Source organism: Brachyistius frenatus, unplaced genomic scaffold (assembly GCF_029030835.1).
Source record: "Brachyistius frenatus isolate BFR_SWC_R1_liver_20210118 unplaced genomic scaffold, ASM2903083v1 Contig_29, whole genome shotgun sequence".
In the NCBI taxonomy this organism is placed as follows: Eukaryota; Metazoa; Chordata; class Actinopteri; family Embiotocidae; genus Brachyistius; species Brachyistius frenatus.
In genome coordinates, this window is record NW_027210628.1 from 994,545 (window position 1) to 1,014,163 (window position 19,619).

General features: G+C 41.8%; 1 protein-coding gene across 2 annotated transcripts; it reads right to left on the bottom strand.

The window, feature by feature from the left end:
* Positions 1-1,435: 1,435 nt before the first annotated feature.
* Positions 1,436-19,525, bottom strand: rnf11b (ring finger protein 11b). Of its 2 annotated transcripts, XM_069699041.1 has the most exons (4): positions 18,895-19,525; positions 11,308-11,325; positions 5,035-5,204; positions 1,436-3,217 (listed from the first exon to the last, which is right to left on the bottom strand). In XM_069699041.1, the coding sequence occupies exons 1-4, from the start codon at positions 19,015-19,017 to the stop codon at positions 3,046-3,048; spliced, it is 483 nt and encodes a 160-aa protein (XP_069555142.1). In that variant the 5' UTR covers positions 19,018-19,525; the 3' UTR covers positions 1,436-3,045. The 2 variants fall into 2 exon arrangements, with proteins under 2 accessions (XP_069555142.1, XP_069555143.1); XM_069699042.1 differs by lacking the exon at positions 11,308-11,325.
* Between the last annotated feature and the right edge of the window lie 94 nt (positions 19,526-19,619).

Below are 19,619 nucleotides of genomic sequence, written 5' to 3' on the forward strand. Positions count from 1 at the left end.
TTTAAATATGAAATACAATTGGTATCCCTTCAACTATTTACAGTATTGAGAAGATATTTCTGTATTAATAACTTAATTTGACCTTTATTTCTAAGACAGTATTTTCCAAAGCAGCAGAACCTGCAATTGTGAATTGAGGTAGACTATATCAAATAACAAAATGAGGCACAGATGAAGCAGGCATCTTTGCTTGCAAGTGTCAATATTTAGCTGCATCAGTTCCTTCAAATGCATCTGAAATGAAGTTATGTGAGTGAATGAGAGCCTTTGAAACTGAAGTGATTAAAAACATTCTTTCTATTCTGTTGTCCCCAGAATAAATAAACCACTCCCACTGGCAGTTCGTTGTTGCAATGTCTATTTATTATTTGGCATGTACAGCATGTGGCCTGTGGTTAAGCATCGGTTTTTGCAATCGTTTCAATGGAAACAGGAAATCAACAGTGTGGATACGAGTCACTTTCTGGGGAGCACTTTTTCTAAGTATTGTTTAAACAACCCAGGAAATCTGTGAAAAGGCCCAAATCGCAGTCCAGAGAGGATCAATGAACAGCTCCACAAAATGTGGCATTAATCAATGTACGTGGTAGAATACTGGTCTTCACATGACTCTAGATGTGGACTCTACTGTTAGTGAAACCGAATATTGTTTGAGGAACAAGGCAGATACACACACATACATAATGAAATAGTTTATCCCCTCCCCCCCCCGCATTGCCAGCTCCACCCAGCCTTAATTAAGTCCAGACGGAGATCTAAGTTTTGTCTACAAACTGTCCTTTGTGACACCACAGCAGCAGAGAGCAGATCAAAGCGCTCCTACAGAGGAAGAGAGCACGAAGGTGATGTGATGTGATGTCTAATTCAAACACGTGGCACAATGATAATTCATTTATTAGTCTTGTATCAATGTGGTGAGACAATTTTCTGTATCCTTAATGACTTGTACAATGACTCGCAGCTCGGCGGCAGCAGTCCGTGTGTGATCCCTTCCGCTTCTTGTTCTCTTAAACTGGAGTGGACTTTGCTTACATTTTATCAGCGGATACCAACCCTCACTCATGTGTAACCTAAGGCCAAGAAGCTCCATCTTAAATGATGGAGGACAATGTACCACATAAAAGAGTTAAGTATATTTAAAGTACTGTGCAAAAACTAAGGTGCTGACTTGCCGCCCACCAACCACACACAGGAGCCGTAACGCCTCGAATGAACACACACACACACACACACACACACACACACACACACACACACACACACACACACACACACACACACACACACACACACACACACACACACACACACACACACACACACACACAGATCACTAATGTTTTCATGGATCTGTATCATGCCTCGAATGATTTACCATTTCCAGCAGGATTCACTTTACCTACTCACCTGGACACCAAAGTTAGCAGAGAGAAGGAAAGTTTAACAAGCAATTTATGTCTGTACGTCTTTGTGCTTTTACAGTACACTGGGTGACTCTGGGAATAGACATTTTAAAATGTGGTAAAAGATTGAAGCGTTGAACTTGATATCAAGGAAATTAAGAAACTAAAAATAGACGCTGTCCTGATGGAGGTCCTGATTGTTTTCTCTACATCTGGTTTTATCTGTGTTTGCCAAACAAATTAAATAGGTCCAACCTTGTGTGTTTTAAATGTTCTTGTGTAGGTTTTGATTTTGCACAGACAACAGGGGCACAAACCTTGGAATGAATTCAGTAGTTTGGTTAAAGTCACCTGTAATAAATTAAGTATCAACTCTTGGTCAGCAGAGACAGTGGCTTTCATTAGAAGTCATTGCAATGGTACTGAGGATGTACATAAAACAAGATACTTCACATTGACATAATTACTGAATGTGATTAAGAAGTGCAAATATCAAATTTATATCACTGCTTTGTTAACTGGTGTACTTGTGCTTTGGCCAATCATCTGAGATCTCAGTGAATGAGGAAGTCATGAGGAGTCAAACGCAACAGTCGACCTGCTACATTGCATTTCCTTTTGTCACGTCCGTGTTGTTGGTAAACACTGGTTCACAGAGCCCTTATGCTGACTGACTAAAGAGAGAACAGGTTTCACAAAGCCACAGGACAGACAATCAATCAATCAATCAATCAATCAATCAATCAATCAATCAATCAATCAGTCAATCCACCGACCAATCATATTTTTCTCAGGAAAAAATCGGTGCAACTGGAGACCGGCGGTACGTCTGCACAATCCGTCTGACGTTTGCGGTCTTCAGTCTGATGTCCATCTCGAGCGGTTTATAAATCACAGATCTGCACCCGTAACAGTTTTTGAGCCCGCGTGAGGCGTTTGGCAGTTCTTCTGACGGACATTTCCTTCCTCTTTGTCATGAGTTTTGACAATGTCAGGCATCAGCAGTCCAACAAAAATAATCTGCGGTCAGATGTCCTTGCTCCTCCCGTGTTCTGTCACAGGTTCGTTTCAATGACGGGGAGTTAATAACGCAAGTGTGCGCGCGTATCACATATTTAGAGGCAGATCTCGAAAAGGTTTCATAAGAGTTAACCGTCATCCCTCCCCCTTGACTTGCCTTTACACACCGTCACACACCCCGCCGTCAGCTCCCGTCTCCTTCACTTCTTTCCTCGGTCCGGCTTCTTCCTGCTCATCCTCATCACCAACACTCTTCATCCCTTTCCCAGATGCAATCCTGTCCAGCAGGCCAACTGAGGAAATTGTGCACGCACACACACACGCACACAAACACAAACACACACACACACCTACATATACACATACACGCACAGAATTCAGCCTACATCTTTTACATGATCACTGCTTTGATATCACTATCCTACTAATCCAGGTTATAAGTTAGTAAGATTTAAGTTGAGTGTATTTCCACTTGTGTGCATATTCAATGTGTGTGTGTATGTGTGTGTCCGGTCTGGTCCACAGGTGTGTGTGCGCGCGTGTGTGTGTGTGTGTGCGTGTGTGTGTGTGTGTGTGTGTGTGTGTGTGTGTGTGTGTGTGTGCGTGTGTGTGCGTGTGCGTGTCAGTTGGTCTCGTAGGAGGAGAGCAGTGCAGCGTCCACAGGCTCCATGCAGGAGGGGCAGGTGAAGGATCTCATCAGCCAGTCGTCTATACAGTCCATGTGGTAGATGTGCATGCAGGGCAGGAACCGGATCGGGTCTCCGTACACAAAGTCCATCATACAGATGACGCACCTGCAGAGGTGAACACAGACTCTCAGTGCTTCCTGTTATGCAGTACTAAAGTCTGGTTGGGATTGGATATGAAGGAAACCATGAAAGAGAAGTGAAGCACACAAGACACTGGAGCTGCAACTATCAGTTGATTGAGTGAATGGAAGCAACTATTTTAATGCTGGATTATTTCTTTAATAACTTCATTTATCTCGCAAAAGTCCAAACATTTCCAGCGAGTTCAGCTTCTTTCCTGCTTTTCTCGGATTTGTTTCAATAACAATGAAATATTTTGAGGGTCTGGACAATTATTCAGATAAAATCAGGCGTTGGCCCTGGACTCTGGGAGCATTTTTTCCTGCTACAATCCACTCACTTAGTGAGGTGGTAATATGAAATACATATTTGAGGACATCAATATTCCTTTTTTTTGAGGGAGTCAGTGTGATTTTTTTTTTCTGACTCAAGTTGTAAATATTTTTGTGCTATTGAAAGTTAACAGAAACAGGTGATCATCAGCTCCGGCATGACAAGATAGGACAGTGAGAGTTCCTGCAAAACACAAATATGCTACATCACTGAGTTTAGACTCTCAATGGGTATCTTATAATGGGAAAATAAAAACAGCACAGATTTGACCTTTTACTTTTCACATGGTATAGACTATCATATGTTATAGATATTGATATAATACATACTGCTTTCAAAGCAGTGAACTCCTGTAAAATTCTGCAATATGTGATGACAATAACGTACAAATGTCTTGGGTCTTGTAACACTTTATTTGCTGTACTATACTTTATTACAATATTGCATGCATGCGAATGACAAAGTCACGTGACACATGACATTTTTTGAATATATTGGCACATGACGGCAGGACTTTGTGGGGAAGTTTAAGTTGTTAATCTTCATAGCAGTTATTTTAGTTGCCTTTTCTCAATACTGAAAAAAGAGCAGGCAGCGTTTATTTTCAGAAAACAAAGTCATTGAAAACGTTTAGATCATTCTACTTGAAGCATTCCTGTTTAAACACAAATTAGAGATTTAACAGTATGAAATTTTCAAATTCTAATTATAGTGACCAAAATCATCATGGTTATCAGTATTATCGGGGAATTGCTTAAATGCACTATATTAGCAGCAGTATGAACTGTTGTATATATTTATCTCAAAGGTAAAAACTAAATCTACAGCCATTTTATTATTATACATTATAATTTCAGTCGCGATCACTCACACAGACACGCGCGAGTGTGTTTCTCCTGTTGAATTTGAAATAAACTGAATGGTTTGGTGTCTAAAATACGTAAGGTCTTATTGTATCCGATGCGATACACACAGAAATCCTCAGTTTACATTATTGACAAGTAATCAATGTTAGACAGACAAACCGTGACATTTTCCCTATTACGAAAATCCCCACATCACACACACTAAGTCAACTTACCTATATTTCTGTCACGAAAATGGTTCACAAGATATGTAGGGGGAACCATTTTTAATCCAGTTTCCCTCGTCACTCTTGCAAAAAGCAAAATGTGATAACACTTAAGACGTATTCTTCGTAAAGAACGGAAAAATCTCTCCATTCCACCATATTTTCACTGATCCCCGTTGCAGATTGTGGCTGCACACATGCAACTAGGAGACTGTTGTAGTTATTCAAAGGGTTGTAATCGAAGGCAATTTTGATGACAATTTAAATTCAAAATGCCAATACTAGCCTTCGAGAACTTAATCGTGTTTTATCATTCGTATCTACCGTTTCCGCCCTATCGGTGAGGTGGTGTTTGTGTTACTCTGCTGAGTCAAGACTTCACAGGCTTTCTACTCACTCTCTGATCTTCTTCTCAGAGCCATCCCGCCCGGGGTCGTACACGCCCTTCGGGAGGTGCTGGATGAGGCCGATGCGTTGGGCGATGCGGACCTGCTCCTCTTCTGTCAGCTGAGTGGCCAGTCGGGCTTGGCTGGGTGTTGGGTGGTAGACGGGCACATGGATCTGCTCCTGCAGAAAGAGAAGAGGCCGAAATACAGTCAGACCAAAAAAACTATCTCCAGAAAATAAACACAACATGTAGGTGACGTGAAAACAGTACAGTGGTCCTTGGAGGGAAGGATTTATGAGAACTGTTTATGTTACGTCAACTCAAATGTTTTTTTCTGAATATTAACTCAATGCTGGTTGGATTCATAAGAATAATACTGAAGACCTGCTCATCTGATCTCTCTCCACCCTACACCATATTGCGGGTTTATATATTTTGATATGTGTCACAACCTGTTCCCGTCATTTTGTTATGTTTTACGCGTTTCACATTTCCTATTTTATTATTTTAACTCACATCTGCTATCATTTCAGAGTCTTGACTTCCTGCCTTTGTCTAATGACCTCTAATTGTCTCTCATTCCTTTACAGTCTCTGTGGTCCAAGTCCCCCAGTGCCAGTTTGTCTTTGCCGAGTCATTATTCCTCGTATTTAATCTTCATCTTTCTGCTCCCTGGTTTTGGCTGCGTGTTTCTTTGGAGTTGTTTGTTGGCCTCACCTGTACTGCGTGTACTTGTATCTTAATAAAATACTTTTTTGGGGTCGTGCAATTTGGTCCTGTCCGTTTCCAACATCAGTGTTACAGTAAGTAGAAGATTTTAGTCCTGTTATGACTTTCACTGGAAGTCAAGCCAAGTCTAGCAGATGAACCTCAAGTTAATAAAACTTTCTTCTAATTATTGCAAACATATTATGTGAACTAGGGCATAAACATTTATTTCAATAGTAGGAGACAGAATCGTATCGTCAACTACAAATACAATACGGGTGGACTTCCCTTTGATGTGCTAAACAAACCTTTTTATATTTATAAACATTTTTCATAGTACAAGTACAGAAAGCAAAAAGGAAAAAACAAAAGGGAAACCATGAAAAAAAAAAAAAAAAAAAAAGCAAACGGATATGAGGTCATGGGATGATCAGTAATTAAAGGCAAATTCACCTAATTTAAAGTAAGATATCACTGTTTTTCACTAAATGGAGTTGTATGGAATAATTCATCTGTTCTGAAAGAAGAAAGAAGTGTTTCACATTCCAGTTTTCAGTTATGTTGTGAAGCTTATGATCTCAGCCAGTAGGAGGCAGTGTTTCCCCACGTCGTTCTCAAACAGCCAGTGCAGCAGATCGAGTAGCTACATGCCCAGTTGGCTCACTATGCGACTTGGAAAGGAGAGATCAGACTGGTGTACACTTTAGGGAAATATTTACATAAAAAAAAAAAAATTACAAAAATGTTATTGTACTACTTGAACTTTCAATATTCAAAGTGTGGATATTCAAAGCTTGAATTCAACTTGAAAGCAGCCAGAGTCTCACTGTCTCCACACTTTGGGCAACAGAAATCCGTCTTAGCTTTGAACCATCAGAATAGTCTTTCACTATGTCTGTAAGCAGGCTTTTACACGTTGGCATGCAAAACCACAGTTAAAATATTAAAGCGTAAGGAAAGTCACATCAAATCAGTGTGACTAACACGGTTTCAGTACTGGATCGTAATGAGCCACACAAAAAAAGTCACAATATTATTATTGCAGCCCGACCTACGCTGTGTATTACACTGTATTAGAAGGACTTATTACAATACCTAGACTATTTTATAGAAAAGGATGCCCAATGAATTGGTTTGATTCATGAAAAATGATTAAGACCATCAAAGCAAAGATACCAATTTTCAACCTTATCTATTTCAAGATAGGAATATAGCTTTCTCTGTGTCTCTGGGACAGTTGTAAGGTCTCGTTGTTCCTCCAGCGCCAGCATCGTCATTTGACATGAACAGTGATGTCGTTTTTGCCCTGGAAGAACAGTGGACTTAAGTTCTGGAAGATAAGTCTACTTTTATATACAGTCTGTGGTTTTGGTGAGTGGGTGCTACAATGGGAGATTAGTTGGCAAAGAGAACTGAAGGATTTGGGGGTTCGGCGTTAGAAACTCACGACCCATCCCTAGCATCCATACATGTTTGTGAAAAATAAAGCTTTCAAAGAAATGTCAGTGGTAAGCAAGATGGACAGTTTTTTTTCTGTTCTACCTGCTGTAACCCTCTATTGTATCCTTGCATTTAATGAAGGAGATTGCACTACCCCCATCTCTAAGTATCTTCCTGTGCTCTAAAAACATTCTATTGACTCAACAAACTCACTTTGCGGTCGGTGACTCTTCCTTCTCTCTCTCTTTCTCCCGCTATCCTCATACATTCTTATACACTCACCACAGTCTCTTGTGGTCTGAGCACTACTTCCTCCTCACTCTGCCTGTGCCCACACTTCAGTACATGGACTGCCTTCTCGTCCTGCTGTGTGTCGAAACTGCAGGCAGCTGAAGAGATCCAACAGCCAGGTCACAGATTAGGCTAAACCCACTCTAAAGCCTTTAACTGAGCTGTCATTAACCACTTACAGTGCATCCAGAAAGTATTCACAGCGCTTCACTTTTTCCACATTTTGTTATATTACAGCCTTATTCCAAAATGGATTAAATTTATTTTTTCCCTCAAAATTCTACACACAATATCCCCATAATGACAACGTGAAATACATTTTTTTTGAAATTTTTGCAAATCTATTAAAAATCAAAAACGAAAAAAATCACATGTACATACTGTAAGTATTCACAGCCTTTGCCATTACACTCAAAATTGAGCTCAGGTGCATCCTGTTTCCACTGATCATCCTTGAGATGTTTCTACAACTTGATTGGAGTCCACCTGTGGTAAATTCAGTTGATTGGACATGATTTGGAAAGACACACACCGTCTATATAAGGTCCCACAGTTGATGGTGCATGTCAGAGCACAAACCAAACCATGAAGTCCAAAGAAATGTCTGTAGACCTCCGAGACAGGATTGTATCGAGGCACAGATCTGGGGAAGGGTACAGAAAAATTTCTGCAGCATTGAAGGTCCCAATGAGCACAGTGGCCTCCATCATCCGTTAATGGAAGAAGTTTGGAACCACCAGGACTCTTCCTAGAGTCGGCCGCCCGGCCAAACTGAGCGATCGGGGGAGAAGGGCCTTAGTCAGGGAGGTGACCAAGAACCCGATGGTCACTCTGACAGAGCTCCAACGTTGCTCTGTGAAGAGAGGAGAACCTTCCAGAAGGACAACCATCTCTGCAGCACTCCACCAAGCAGGCCTGTATGGTAGAGTGGCCAGACGGAAGACACTCCTCAGAAAAAGGCACATGACAGCCCACCTGGAGTTTACCAAAAGGCACCTGAAGGACTGTCAGACCATGAGAAACTAAATTCTCTGGTCTGATGAAACAAAGATTGAACTCTTTGGCCTGAATGCCAAGCGTCATGTTTGAAGGAAACCAGGCACCGCTCATCACCTGGCCAATACCATCTCTATGGTGAAGCATGGTGGTGGCAGCATCATGCTGTGGGGATGTTTTTCAGCAGCAGGAACTGGGAGACTAGTAAGGATGGAGGGAAAGATGAATGCAGCAATGTACAGAGACATCCTTGATGAAAACCTTCTCCAGAGCGCTCTGGACCTCAGACCGGGGCGAAGGTTCATCTTCCAACAGGACAACGACCCGAAGCACACAGCCAAGATAACAAAGGAATGGCTTCGGGACAACTCTGTGAATGTCTTTGAGAGGCCCAGGCAGAGCCCAGACTTGAACCCGATTGAACATCTCTGGACAGATCTGAAAATGGCTGTGCACCGACGCTCCCCATCCAACCTGATGGAGCTTGAGAGGTCCTGCAAAGAAGAATTGGAGAAACTGCCCAAGAATAGGTGTGCCAAGCTTATAGCATCATACTCAAAAAGACTTGAGGCTGTAATTTCTGCCAAAGGTGCTTCAACAAAGTATTGAGCAAAGGCTGTGAATACTTATGTATGTGTTATATTTTCGTTCTTTATTTTTAATAGATTTGCAAAAATTTTAAACAAACTATTTTCACTTTGTTATTATGGGATATTGCGTGTAGAATTTTGAGGAAAAAATGAATTTAATCCATTTTGGATTAAGGCTGTAACATAACAAAATGTGTAAAAAGTGAAGCGCTGTGAATACTTTCCGGATGCACTGTATATATCCACACTCCATAGATAACTTTTTGACACAAAGTGTCACACACCTGAATGAAGTTGGAGATCAGACGATGCGCAGCACATGCACAAACCTTTCTGCAACCTCAAATAAGAGACAATCACACAATATTTTGTTTATGAACCAATTTGTCTCCATAAAAAAAGCAGGTATAGTAACTTTTACTTTTAATCTCCTTCTTTTTTGGGGGCTAAAAGGAAATATGCAGATTTTATACATTCAGAAACAAGCAACATGTTGGTTGCTAGCTAGACACACATACTGATAGTGTAAATACTTTAAATACATTGTTTTAAATGCTGGTGTAAGTATAGTTATGCCAATTTTTGCCTTTGTTTGGCTGGATGTTACTTGTTGTATTATGAGAGCATGCTACCAGCAGTTGTATCATGTCTTCTCCCTTCTCTAACAACACAGATTTTAACTAGCCCCTTTCTTTTAGTAAAAGTTTTTACCCTTGTTAATATGTTTTTTTTTTTTTAATATGCTACAAGACACCATAAGCAAAACAAGCGAGTCAATACCTTGGCTGACTATTTCCACTTCCGAGACAACATATTCTGCAGGTGATAGTTGTATTATATTTGTTGATGTGCCTTTAAGTGTACAAATTGATATGGGTTTAGAAATTAAATACGATTTCATCACATTTCTGTCATGCTATCATATTTGAACCTGTTTAGCAATGGACACCAATGGGCACTGGCTTAAGAGGCTCAAAGAAGACAAAGAAATATATTTTGAACCTTTATGTCTGATTTTTGCAGTTTTGAGAGGGACATAAAATATATCTTCAAAAGACATCGGTATGATGTGTAGCTACAACCTCCAACTTTGTGGAATCCAATAAAGTTGCTGGAGCACTTTTGGTATGTGGTCCACTAAATTGAATCATAGCTGGAATTCATAAACATGGAAAAATGTTGTTTCATCTTGTTTTTGTGACTGACAGTGGCTAAATTATGTTGGTAAACAAATACTGTAAGATAAATAATGAAGTTCAAGGAGATGGCACAAGCATATACAGGCAAACTGAGCAATAATTGTAGATCAGTGTCGAAGGTCATAAATATAGTAATGATTCATTGGATTAGCTTTAGGGAGCATAGTAGGCACAGAAACTAGTTTTGAAACAGTCTACTTTTAAATCTTGAACAGCTTTGGTTTGAAGTTTAAAAGTTTTCATGGGAAAAATGCAGAACGACGCAGGCTATCAGACAACCTCTCAGGCCCGCAACGTTTTAACCCACGAGACAGCAGTTTTGGTAATTGTTGCTGTCTACTGCTCCCCTGACAACCGCCTCTTTAGCCAATGTCAAAACAGGACGGCAGCCAGAGAGCAAGAATGAAAGCTGCAGACAGGGACTCAGGGGGGGGGGCGGCAGCTGCTCTGTGTGTGTGTGTGTGTGTGTGTGTGTGTGTGTGTGTGTGTGTGTGTGTGTGTGTGTGTGTGTGTGTGTGTGTGTGTGTGTGTGTGTGTGTGTGTGCTGCTCGACTGTCCCCCCCCCCCCCCCCCCCCCCCCCCCCCCCCCCCCCCCCCCCCCCCCCCCCCCCCCCCCCCCCCCCCCCCCCCCCCCCCCCCCCCCCCCCCCCCCAGTGGTCAGCAGTGTAATTGTTGTCCTTAACCTCCCCCGTTTAATACATGGCATGTCAGCTGGGCTGTGACAACTGTTCATAAAGTGACCTCGGGGTGAGCAGAAAGACAACAGTCGGAGAGACAAGAGAGTGAGACAAAGGGAGTAGGCGATGGTGAAAGGAGGACTAATAGGGGAAGGGTGGAGGCCAGCTGAGCCGAAGAACATATCTGAGTTACGTCTGCCAAGCATGACGTTTGCTGCTGAGCCGAGTACACAGCAGCAGAAACTGTCTGCCTGCCAGGCCCAGGCCGCCAATAGTGAGCGGGAAGCGAGGTGAAAATTAAAAGGTAACAAGGAAGGAAAGCAGATGCACACAGTTACAGGGGAAGAAAAACAAAACAGAGAAAGGAGAGATTTACCCTACCTCTTCTGTCATCCATCGCTGATTGAAAGAAATTCAGAGGAAAGAGGAACAGGTTAATGAAAGCTCGAGGCACTCTCAGCTCACAAGTTCAATAACAAGCTATAGATTTAGCTTCAGGAGCTCACACACATGTAATCAGAGATACAACACCACCCAACTGTACAGAGACCTGCCAGAGCCAAACGATTGTACTTATTATCATGTAAGATAAGGGCTTAGATCCACAGCAGGTATCGACCCACCGATTGGTTTGTGAAGGGCCATTTTGAAGCCTTGTGTCTGGCATTTTGGCCGTTGGCCCGTCGCTATTTTGATGTTTTGGAGCTAGAATCGACCACATCTGGACGAGCTGAAGGGGAGTGACGGGGGGGATATGAATGAAAACCCATTGAGGCAATAACTGCCCAATCAAGCCAGACACGCCCCAAACATACCTCTCTTTGCTGCCTGCTATGTACGTTTATGATGGAAGTATTTTCAGAGGGACCACTGGGACTCTGATCAGAAGGAGTAAATTAAGCAAATGACAGCAAAATGACATGTGGAAAAAATTTATTAACTTTATATATCATTAGAGACTTTAACGCTTTTTGAATGCGAGTCATATTGAGCCAGAGGCTTTTTGGAGCCAGCCCCTAGTGGTCTTCAGTGGTATTGTACTTTAAGGCACATGCATTGGCTGTATTTTTCCGACCTGGAGACCATGTCCATGTCAATTATCCACACAAAAGTATTTCACTTGGAACATCTCAAATTCCCTAGTTTTTGGTAATTACACACAGCTCTCCTCTATTAAAATATAATAATTATTCATTAAATGACTGCTTCAGACAGATGTTGGAAAATGACAACAAAAGAAGACTTCTGCATCCTCACACACAGCCTAAATGACACATTATGAATCTTATTATACAGCTAAATAACTGGACTGCAAACACAGTGCAACAATACTACAGTGGCTATTGGAAGCTCTGGGCTGTACCAACGTGATGCAGACATACCAGAGCAGCCAGAGAATTTAAGGACAAATGTGCTTCCAGGTAAGGAGCTGTAGATTGACAGTATTCACACTGACAGTATTAATTTCACAATTTTCATAATTTATAACTTCAAAGAACTGCATCATGACAAGGCCTTCCAAATACAAAAAAAAATATCTGTAATATCTTGTTAATTCTCAGTCTTATCCAGAGCAGGAAATATCTCCTTTCCAAATGTGGCAGCATCTTTTGTGCAACCTAAGCAGTGTCAGTGTGCACTTAGAAGTAACACCTGAAACACGAAGCGTTTGGAGACTCTGAAATCTTAGCTGTCTCTCTAAGGACTGCAGAGTAACAAAATCTTTGAACAAGACGGCAGACACCTGCGCACAAAGCAGGCAAACATGCACACAGGCAACAAGAACAACAATGGGAGGAGAAGGATGGACACGAGCATCACAGGATGTGTTTGCTGATGTGATAACAGGACGGTGTGGCGACAACTGTATGCGTGTATCACATTACTTCATCAAAACAGGAAGTTGGGCCTTTTACATGAGACTCACATTCATTATTAACACCCATAAGCCTGATAATAATAATATTTAATATTAATAACGCCTGAGCAGCATCAGTCAATAAAAATGTACGAGGGGAGTCTGCACCACATTACCCATAAAAGCCATTACTTGGTACCATAATGACCAAAGCCACCCTGAGCCATCTGATCATGTGTCAGAGCTCCCAGCTGTCAGGCAAAGGAGATGAAAACTAAACAGTGACAAGAAGTCGTTAAGAGGACAAAAGAGGTTATTTGAATCCAAGCCCTTGTAGTAAGCACTCAGGAACAACAACCTCTATGTGGCTGTGTGTCTGGCAAAGGCCACAGACTCTGTCGCTGACCTGCAGCACAATGACTTGTTTGTTAACACTGGCTCTCCGGCATTTCCGTTACCATATTAAGACAAGACGGTAGGTAATCTGTCACAAGGGGCTCAGATGGTGTGTATTGTTGCCTTACAAGGCTAAAGACCTACATCACATGACCGAAATGACTTAATCCTACCTATGGGGATGCACTCTAGTTCAGCATATCTTTCCAACACATTACAATAATCTGAACACAAATGAGGAAGTTGCACTTCTTTCCTGCCTGCTCTGACTGTAGCACCTGCAGATAACGTCAAAAAAACACATGTAAAACAGTGTAGCTTGGGGTAAGACATTAACAAAATAACCAAGCGTGGCAGTCATTTCTTATGGGTGTTTACACTTCTTGCCAGTCTACACTCAGACATGGCCGGAGAATGATTCATAGCCGACTAAAACTGCAGCCACAACCATTCAGAGAAATCCCTCTTTCAATTTGTATTTCTTCTTCTCTCGTCCTTCCATCTCCCGTGCTCTCTCTCGTCTCCACTCCAGGTTTGACAGCTCATTAGAAACCACCCCCAAAGCAAACTCTTTCCCTATTTCTTGTGGCCGAGCTCACTGAGCTTAAAGCAAACTGCTGACAGCAGGCCCTCTCATCTTGAAAGCAATGCAGTTGGTTTGTAGACACACAAACACAGTGACTAAGTCTGCAAGGTGCTCCAGACAATTAAGTTTGGTTATAATTCAAGCAGACAGTCGTAAAAAGGCCAAACTGAATGTGATCGATATAAACTTGTGTGTCACTGCTCCAAAAGCACACGCACACGCACACACACACACACTCCCCCTCTAGACTGCAAACACACGGGGGTGCCTTATCTCCCGTAGCTCAGTGCCATAGCGATGAGTCAGCACCCGTCTCAACAGCTGCTGTCCAAATCACCACACTCAACGTTGTATGCAACACAAACACACGGGCTAACAGCTCCAGATATGCAGGACTTTGTTGGTAACATTAACACCTCATTAAAACAATGTTTCATTCCTCTTGAAATATGACTGAATTAAACACAACCGTCTCATGTATAGCTGCATGCCTTTATTATGTCACAGAGTAAAGCAAAGAAAGTATGAAAAGAGAGAAAACTATTGCTTCTTCTACAAAGATATTCTAAAACAGCCCTGACAGGTTTATTTGGTAATCCCAAAAAAGATGAAAAATAATGGAATTATAATGATATTTCAAACAATCAGAAAGAAAATAAAAGACAGGCATCTTAAAGGCTATAAGACCATCTCCAATTAGCTGGATGTTCCTTTGACTACAAATATTATTCACATGTTTGAGGTCCATGGGACTGTAGTTAAACTGCCTGCCTCAAAAGTAAAATTGACCCCAGTTTCAACAGAAGAACGGTGTGAAGGGTAAATAAAAGAGTCAAGGAAAACTTCCAAAAAGATACAAGCTGAACTCAGAGGACTACGTGCATCAGTGTCTTATCGTGACATCCTGGAAAACTGGATGAAAAGAGGACGTTTTCCAAGAAATGAACACGATACCTGGAGGTTCAATTCTGTTTTAGGGCTGCTGTGCTGCCTCTGGCACAGGGAGCCTTGAACCTGTGATGGGTACAATAAAATCTAAAGACCATCAAGGCATTCTGGAGTAAAACATGTTGCCCAATTTCAGAAAACTCTGTCCGAGTCCCAGGTCAGGTCCCAGGACAATCACCCAAAACACGCAGCTAAAATCACCCCAGAAGTGGTGCCGAAGGCCCATGAAATCACTTGTTTGCGGTGATTGCCTCGGAAAGTTGCGCAACACAATATCAAGTTGAGGGTGCTGTCATATTTGTCCATATAACTTTCACGCGTTTTATTATTTAAAACATTTTGTTAAATCAACAGCTAAGTTTGATTTTTCTTTTATTAAATATGGAATAAACAATGATGGATGCTCATTACTTTTGACAGTTATTTCAAGGAAATTTTTCTTCTTTTGTGGGAGGGTACCAACAAATTCATCCATGCCTATACAGTCAATATTAAGACCACAAACTGAATTGCAACTCCTTCTGCCTCTCCTTCTACCGTCGCTCTATTTCAATTTGAGAAGACATTAAATGGTATGCTAACGTAAGTGTTTGGCTCACAAGACTGATCTCATCCTGGGTAAAAAAAAAAAAAAAATCCCCTTGACAAAAACCATAAGGGATGTATAATCATAGTATTGTTTTTAATTAGAGTAAGATCAGCATTACTGCAGTCTATTGGAGTTTGTGAATGCATGTGGACCTGTCATTGAACTACAATTTAAGGTGGCTTTGATCTCTCTCAGACACAAACTTATAACAGCACCAAATGCAGGCGGTGGACAGGTAGTGGACAGACCCCCGTCCAGACAGCGGAATTCACCTTCCTCCAAATCACTGCTGACTGTGGCTACCCAGGAAACACGGTTCAAGAAGCAGAAGATGTTTATCTCCCTCAGGGTGAGTGTCTGAAGAGTAGCATGCACTTTATATTCACAAGAGAGTTCGGGTTGGACACAACTTTAAAACCAGCATAAATGTTTTTTTATGATGCGCGACATCAAAATGAACTCAGTACTTCTATGGGCTAAACTATGGCTTTACTTTTATAATTAAGCCAGCAGTGCATCTGAAATCAAATGGCATGTTCTCACATGTAATCTCGGAAGTTTGTGACTCCATCAAAACTTGTCATTTACAGCCTCCTGATTCACTTTTCTTACCCTAAATCAATAATGAGCTTAGTTTTATGTGGGAACCTGGGTTTGCCTGTTTACTTGTAGTTTTCTATAATTTCCAGTTAGGAATGCCGAATATAGTGAGGTTGGTCATTTCATCATTATCCTAGACACTCAGGGATTGACCTTGTTGTTTCTTTCAATTCAACAGCCTCACTGGGAGTCCCAACAGAAATTAGCTATTATCATAAGTCGGTTGGATCATAATTACGGCACTTGAAATCCAATTTTTATTAAACTAAATAAGTGCTATTTGCTTTTCAAACATAATGATGGCTAAGAACTATTTCATTAAAAACAAAGTAAAATTCTGAACAAACGTATAATCGTCCAAATGAATCCCTTTCTGATTCATTTTGTATTTTAAGCCCGGCCAGAGCTCGTGTTGTCTTTGTGTTAAATTTCCCTGTTGGAGTTGCTAGCCTCCAGTATTTCACCATGACGAGCAAAGCTCACCCTCTGCATGGAGGACAGATAGACCTCCAGAGTATACTGGCATTTGCACCCAGCCCGCGACAGCTTTTAAGAACACAATAAACTCAGTTTCACATAGTGAACAGTGGAGGATTTAGTCCCTTTTCTACCACACACAGCACTTCTTAAGTGTGTTAAGCTGAACTTTGAGCGCACAAATAAATGTGTGCCGTGTTCTCAGGGTTCAGATGGTGAAGGTGCTGATTAGTGTGGTCACCAGGGAGAAGTTGGCAGGTCTGAAAGAGTCCTTTATAAGTAGGTTTTAACTTGTTCTGCAACCCCCTTGTGAAACTCTGTCAGTAACAACAAACGGGAGTTTCTCAACACAACTCAAAGCTTACTCAGAGTTCCTCCATAAAATATGGTTGTGTTGTTCATTACACCATCCACCCTCTGTGACACCACAGCTGGCTGCTGACCTAATTACACACTGGTGAACGCTAGACATGGCACACTTGTAGCTACCTGGACATGGATTCATAACAAGGAATACTGGTCCGGGTCAAATATCATAATGACCGACTCTAACGCAGTTCTTCAGTGAGTGACAAGAAATGACAAAGACTATGAAGTTGAATGTGTCCTTTAAAAAGACCTCTTGGGCTGTGTTGCTGTGAAGGTTAATGTCTTCGTGAGCTGGCCCAGCTTTGATGGTCTGAAAGGGGAAAGACCTGTTTCAGTGGAAATCCAGTTTTCAACCATGTGGTGCTTTTTATAAGCTACGAGACACAGTTAACGCCATGACCGAGCATTTCTGTTTTGGAGCTGCACTGTATCAATGACAGTGTTAAAAAAAAATACAGATTCAGACAGCCGAGATTTCATACGTCACACACCTCAGGAACCAATCCTGTCAACTTGTGGGGTGGGGCGTTCCTTATTATGGGCCAGCAACAGACGGGTAGGTGGAGATAGACGGGGACTATTTGCAGATTCATTAGTCTGAATATATTGAATGAAGCCCAAAGTTACATTTAAACCACCTTAAGGCATTAGGAATTGGGAAGGGAACTTCTAAATAGGTAATTTCATGAAGAGACCAGTTTTTAGAGGTTTAATCGAGGCCAGGAGAGGGCCTTTTGGCAGTAGTAATCTCGTATGTCTTCAGATGCCCAAGTGCAACATGAAAAACTTTCCGAATTCAAATTCAAACTGTGTTTAGAAATATTTTTGACCAATTCAGCGTATTACGAGAGCTACTTTCCTCCTAAGTGATTTCAGCTGTGAAGAATGACTCAAATATTTGAATAAAAATCAAATACATGTGTAGTGCAGCCTTTTTGAGCATCTGTCGTGACGCTGACCACACATATATCTTCCGAGATCAAAGACACACCAATGATATTCACACATACACACTTTTTGTGAAGGAATGTTTCATCTGCTTGACATTAAAAAAAAAATAATTGTAATTTCTATATCAATTTATCTTCATTGTAGTTGTATAAAATCTTGAATTTAAAATCTACTTAGACAGTTATTAAAGTTACACTTAACTTTTCAAATTATAGACACATTTTCCCCTTTATCTTTCCATCACTGCTGTAAATAGTTTACAAGAAAGGCTTGCACTTGGTTACATCCTCTTTAATCTAAAAATACAGAATAATGTAGCCTTCTGCAATGAGAGCTGTAATGTTGTGCTGACCTGAGATCACCAGCAGTTTCTCACGCTATAAAAACACTTATCTTAAATCTACAGATAAGGCTTAGCTTAACCCAGTAAAATGGAAAGTCTGTGCCAAGGCCTTACATAACACATACCAGACGCTCTTAACATATAAAACACACAAAAGATTGATAACAACCAGCATCATATTTACAGTTGCAGCATGACCTGCTTTATTGGGAGATGATCTAAATCAGGAAATAAGGACACCAGACCAACAAAGTCACAGTCCTGGAGGGGGTCAGTCAGAGAAGCAGTTGAGAAAGTTAGTGACGTCACCCTTTTCCAAAACTACAAAAGTGAAGTCTGTTTCTGGTTCATTAAAATTACAGCTCACACTATTAAAGTGCACTGTAGGCCATTACAGATGGATGCGCGTCTCAGTTCATCTCCACAAGCCAAAGCTACGTGTTCGAGTGAAGACGACACCAAGTCCTGCTGCTGTAAAATCTGTGAAGGATGAATTATAATGTGACTTCAATGAAATGATGGACAGAGACAAGATCTTCGGATATAACAAAGCGGATTAGTGTCAATGCCGTGAAGGGACAGAGGGGGGTAGGAGGGGGGTGTCAGCGGGTTGGTCTGTTGCCCAAGGGTGGTGTTGGGTCTGTGATCAGCTGAGCTAAACCTCACACATATTGTTTGTCTAGCACCAGTTTCTTTGGGTTGCTCCTTCTTCATTAGCATAAATGGGGCCCAAAACGGATTGGTCGACCGGGCCAGACCTGCCACAGGACATCATCTAAACTCCGTGAATAATAACCTCACGGCGAAGGACAGCGGCTCCGTGTTGGTGCAAAACAGCTGGTCAAAGTTACCTGATAGGGGGGCGGTGGCTCCTGGTCGGGGTCGGCACCTTCTCCGTAGCTGGCTCGGTCCGACTGAGATTCATGGAGCAAAGAAATATCATCCGAGGTTGGAGATTTCAGACAGTTTCCCATCTCCCTCCTCTTCGGTCAGACTCTCCTCTTCCGTCGGTGTCGCTTTACTGACGGCGGATTTCACGGGTCACTCGTCCGGATAATGTCAGTGGATGAGGAGGCGTCGAGAGGGTGGGTGGGTTTTTTTTTTTTCTCCCATACACAGCTGGTGAAACTCCTCTCCCAGACGATGGGAGGGCTGCTCAGTTCAACAACAACAACAACAACAACAACAACAAAACATCCCCCAGCTAACAGCTAGCCCCACACACACACACACACACACACAAAAACTAGCCTGCTAACACTAGCTAGCACTCGGAGGAGAGAGCATCGACTCGGTTTGCTAAAAAAAAAAAAAAAAAAAAACACGGCTGAAACAACCTGTCAGACTGTTATATGTGCGGACGCAAAGACAAGAAGAAGACGTGAATAGCCTTCATTTAAAATGACAACGCCGGCAGCTGGTTTCCTGACTCAAACCTCTCTGGCTGTCAGGGACTTTCCAGTTTGCAGGCGGCTGCTGAACAACGACAAAAGGTGACGTAGCAACACGAAGCTCGGACAGCGAGCCAATGAGCTTCCACCTACATTCAGGATGCTCTTGTTGGCAGCCAATCAGA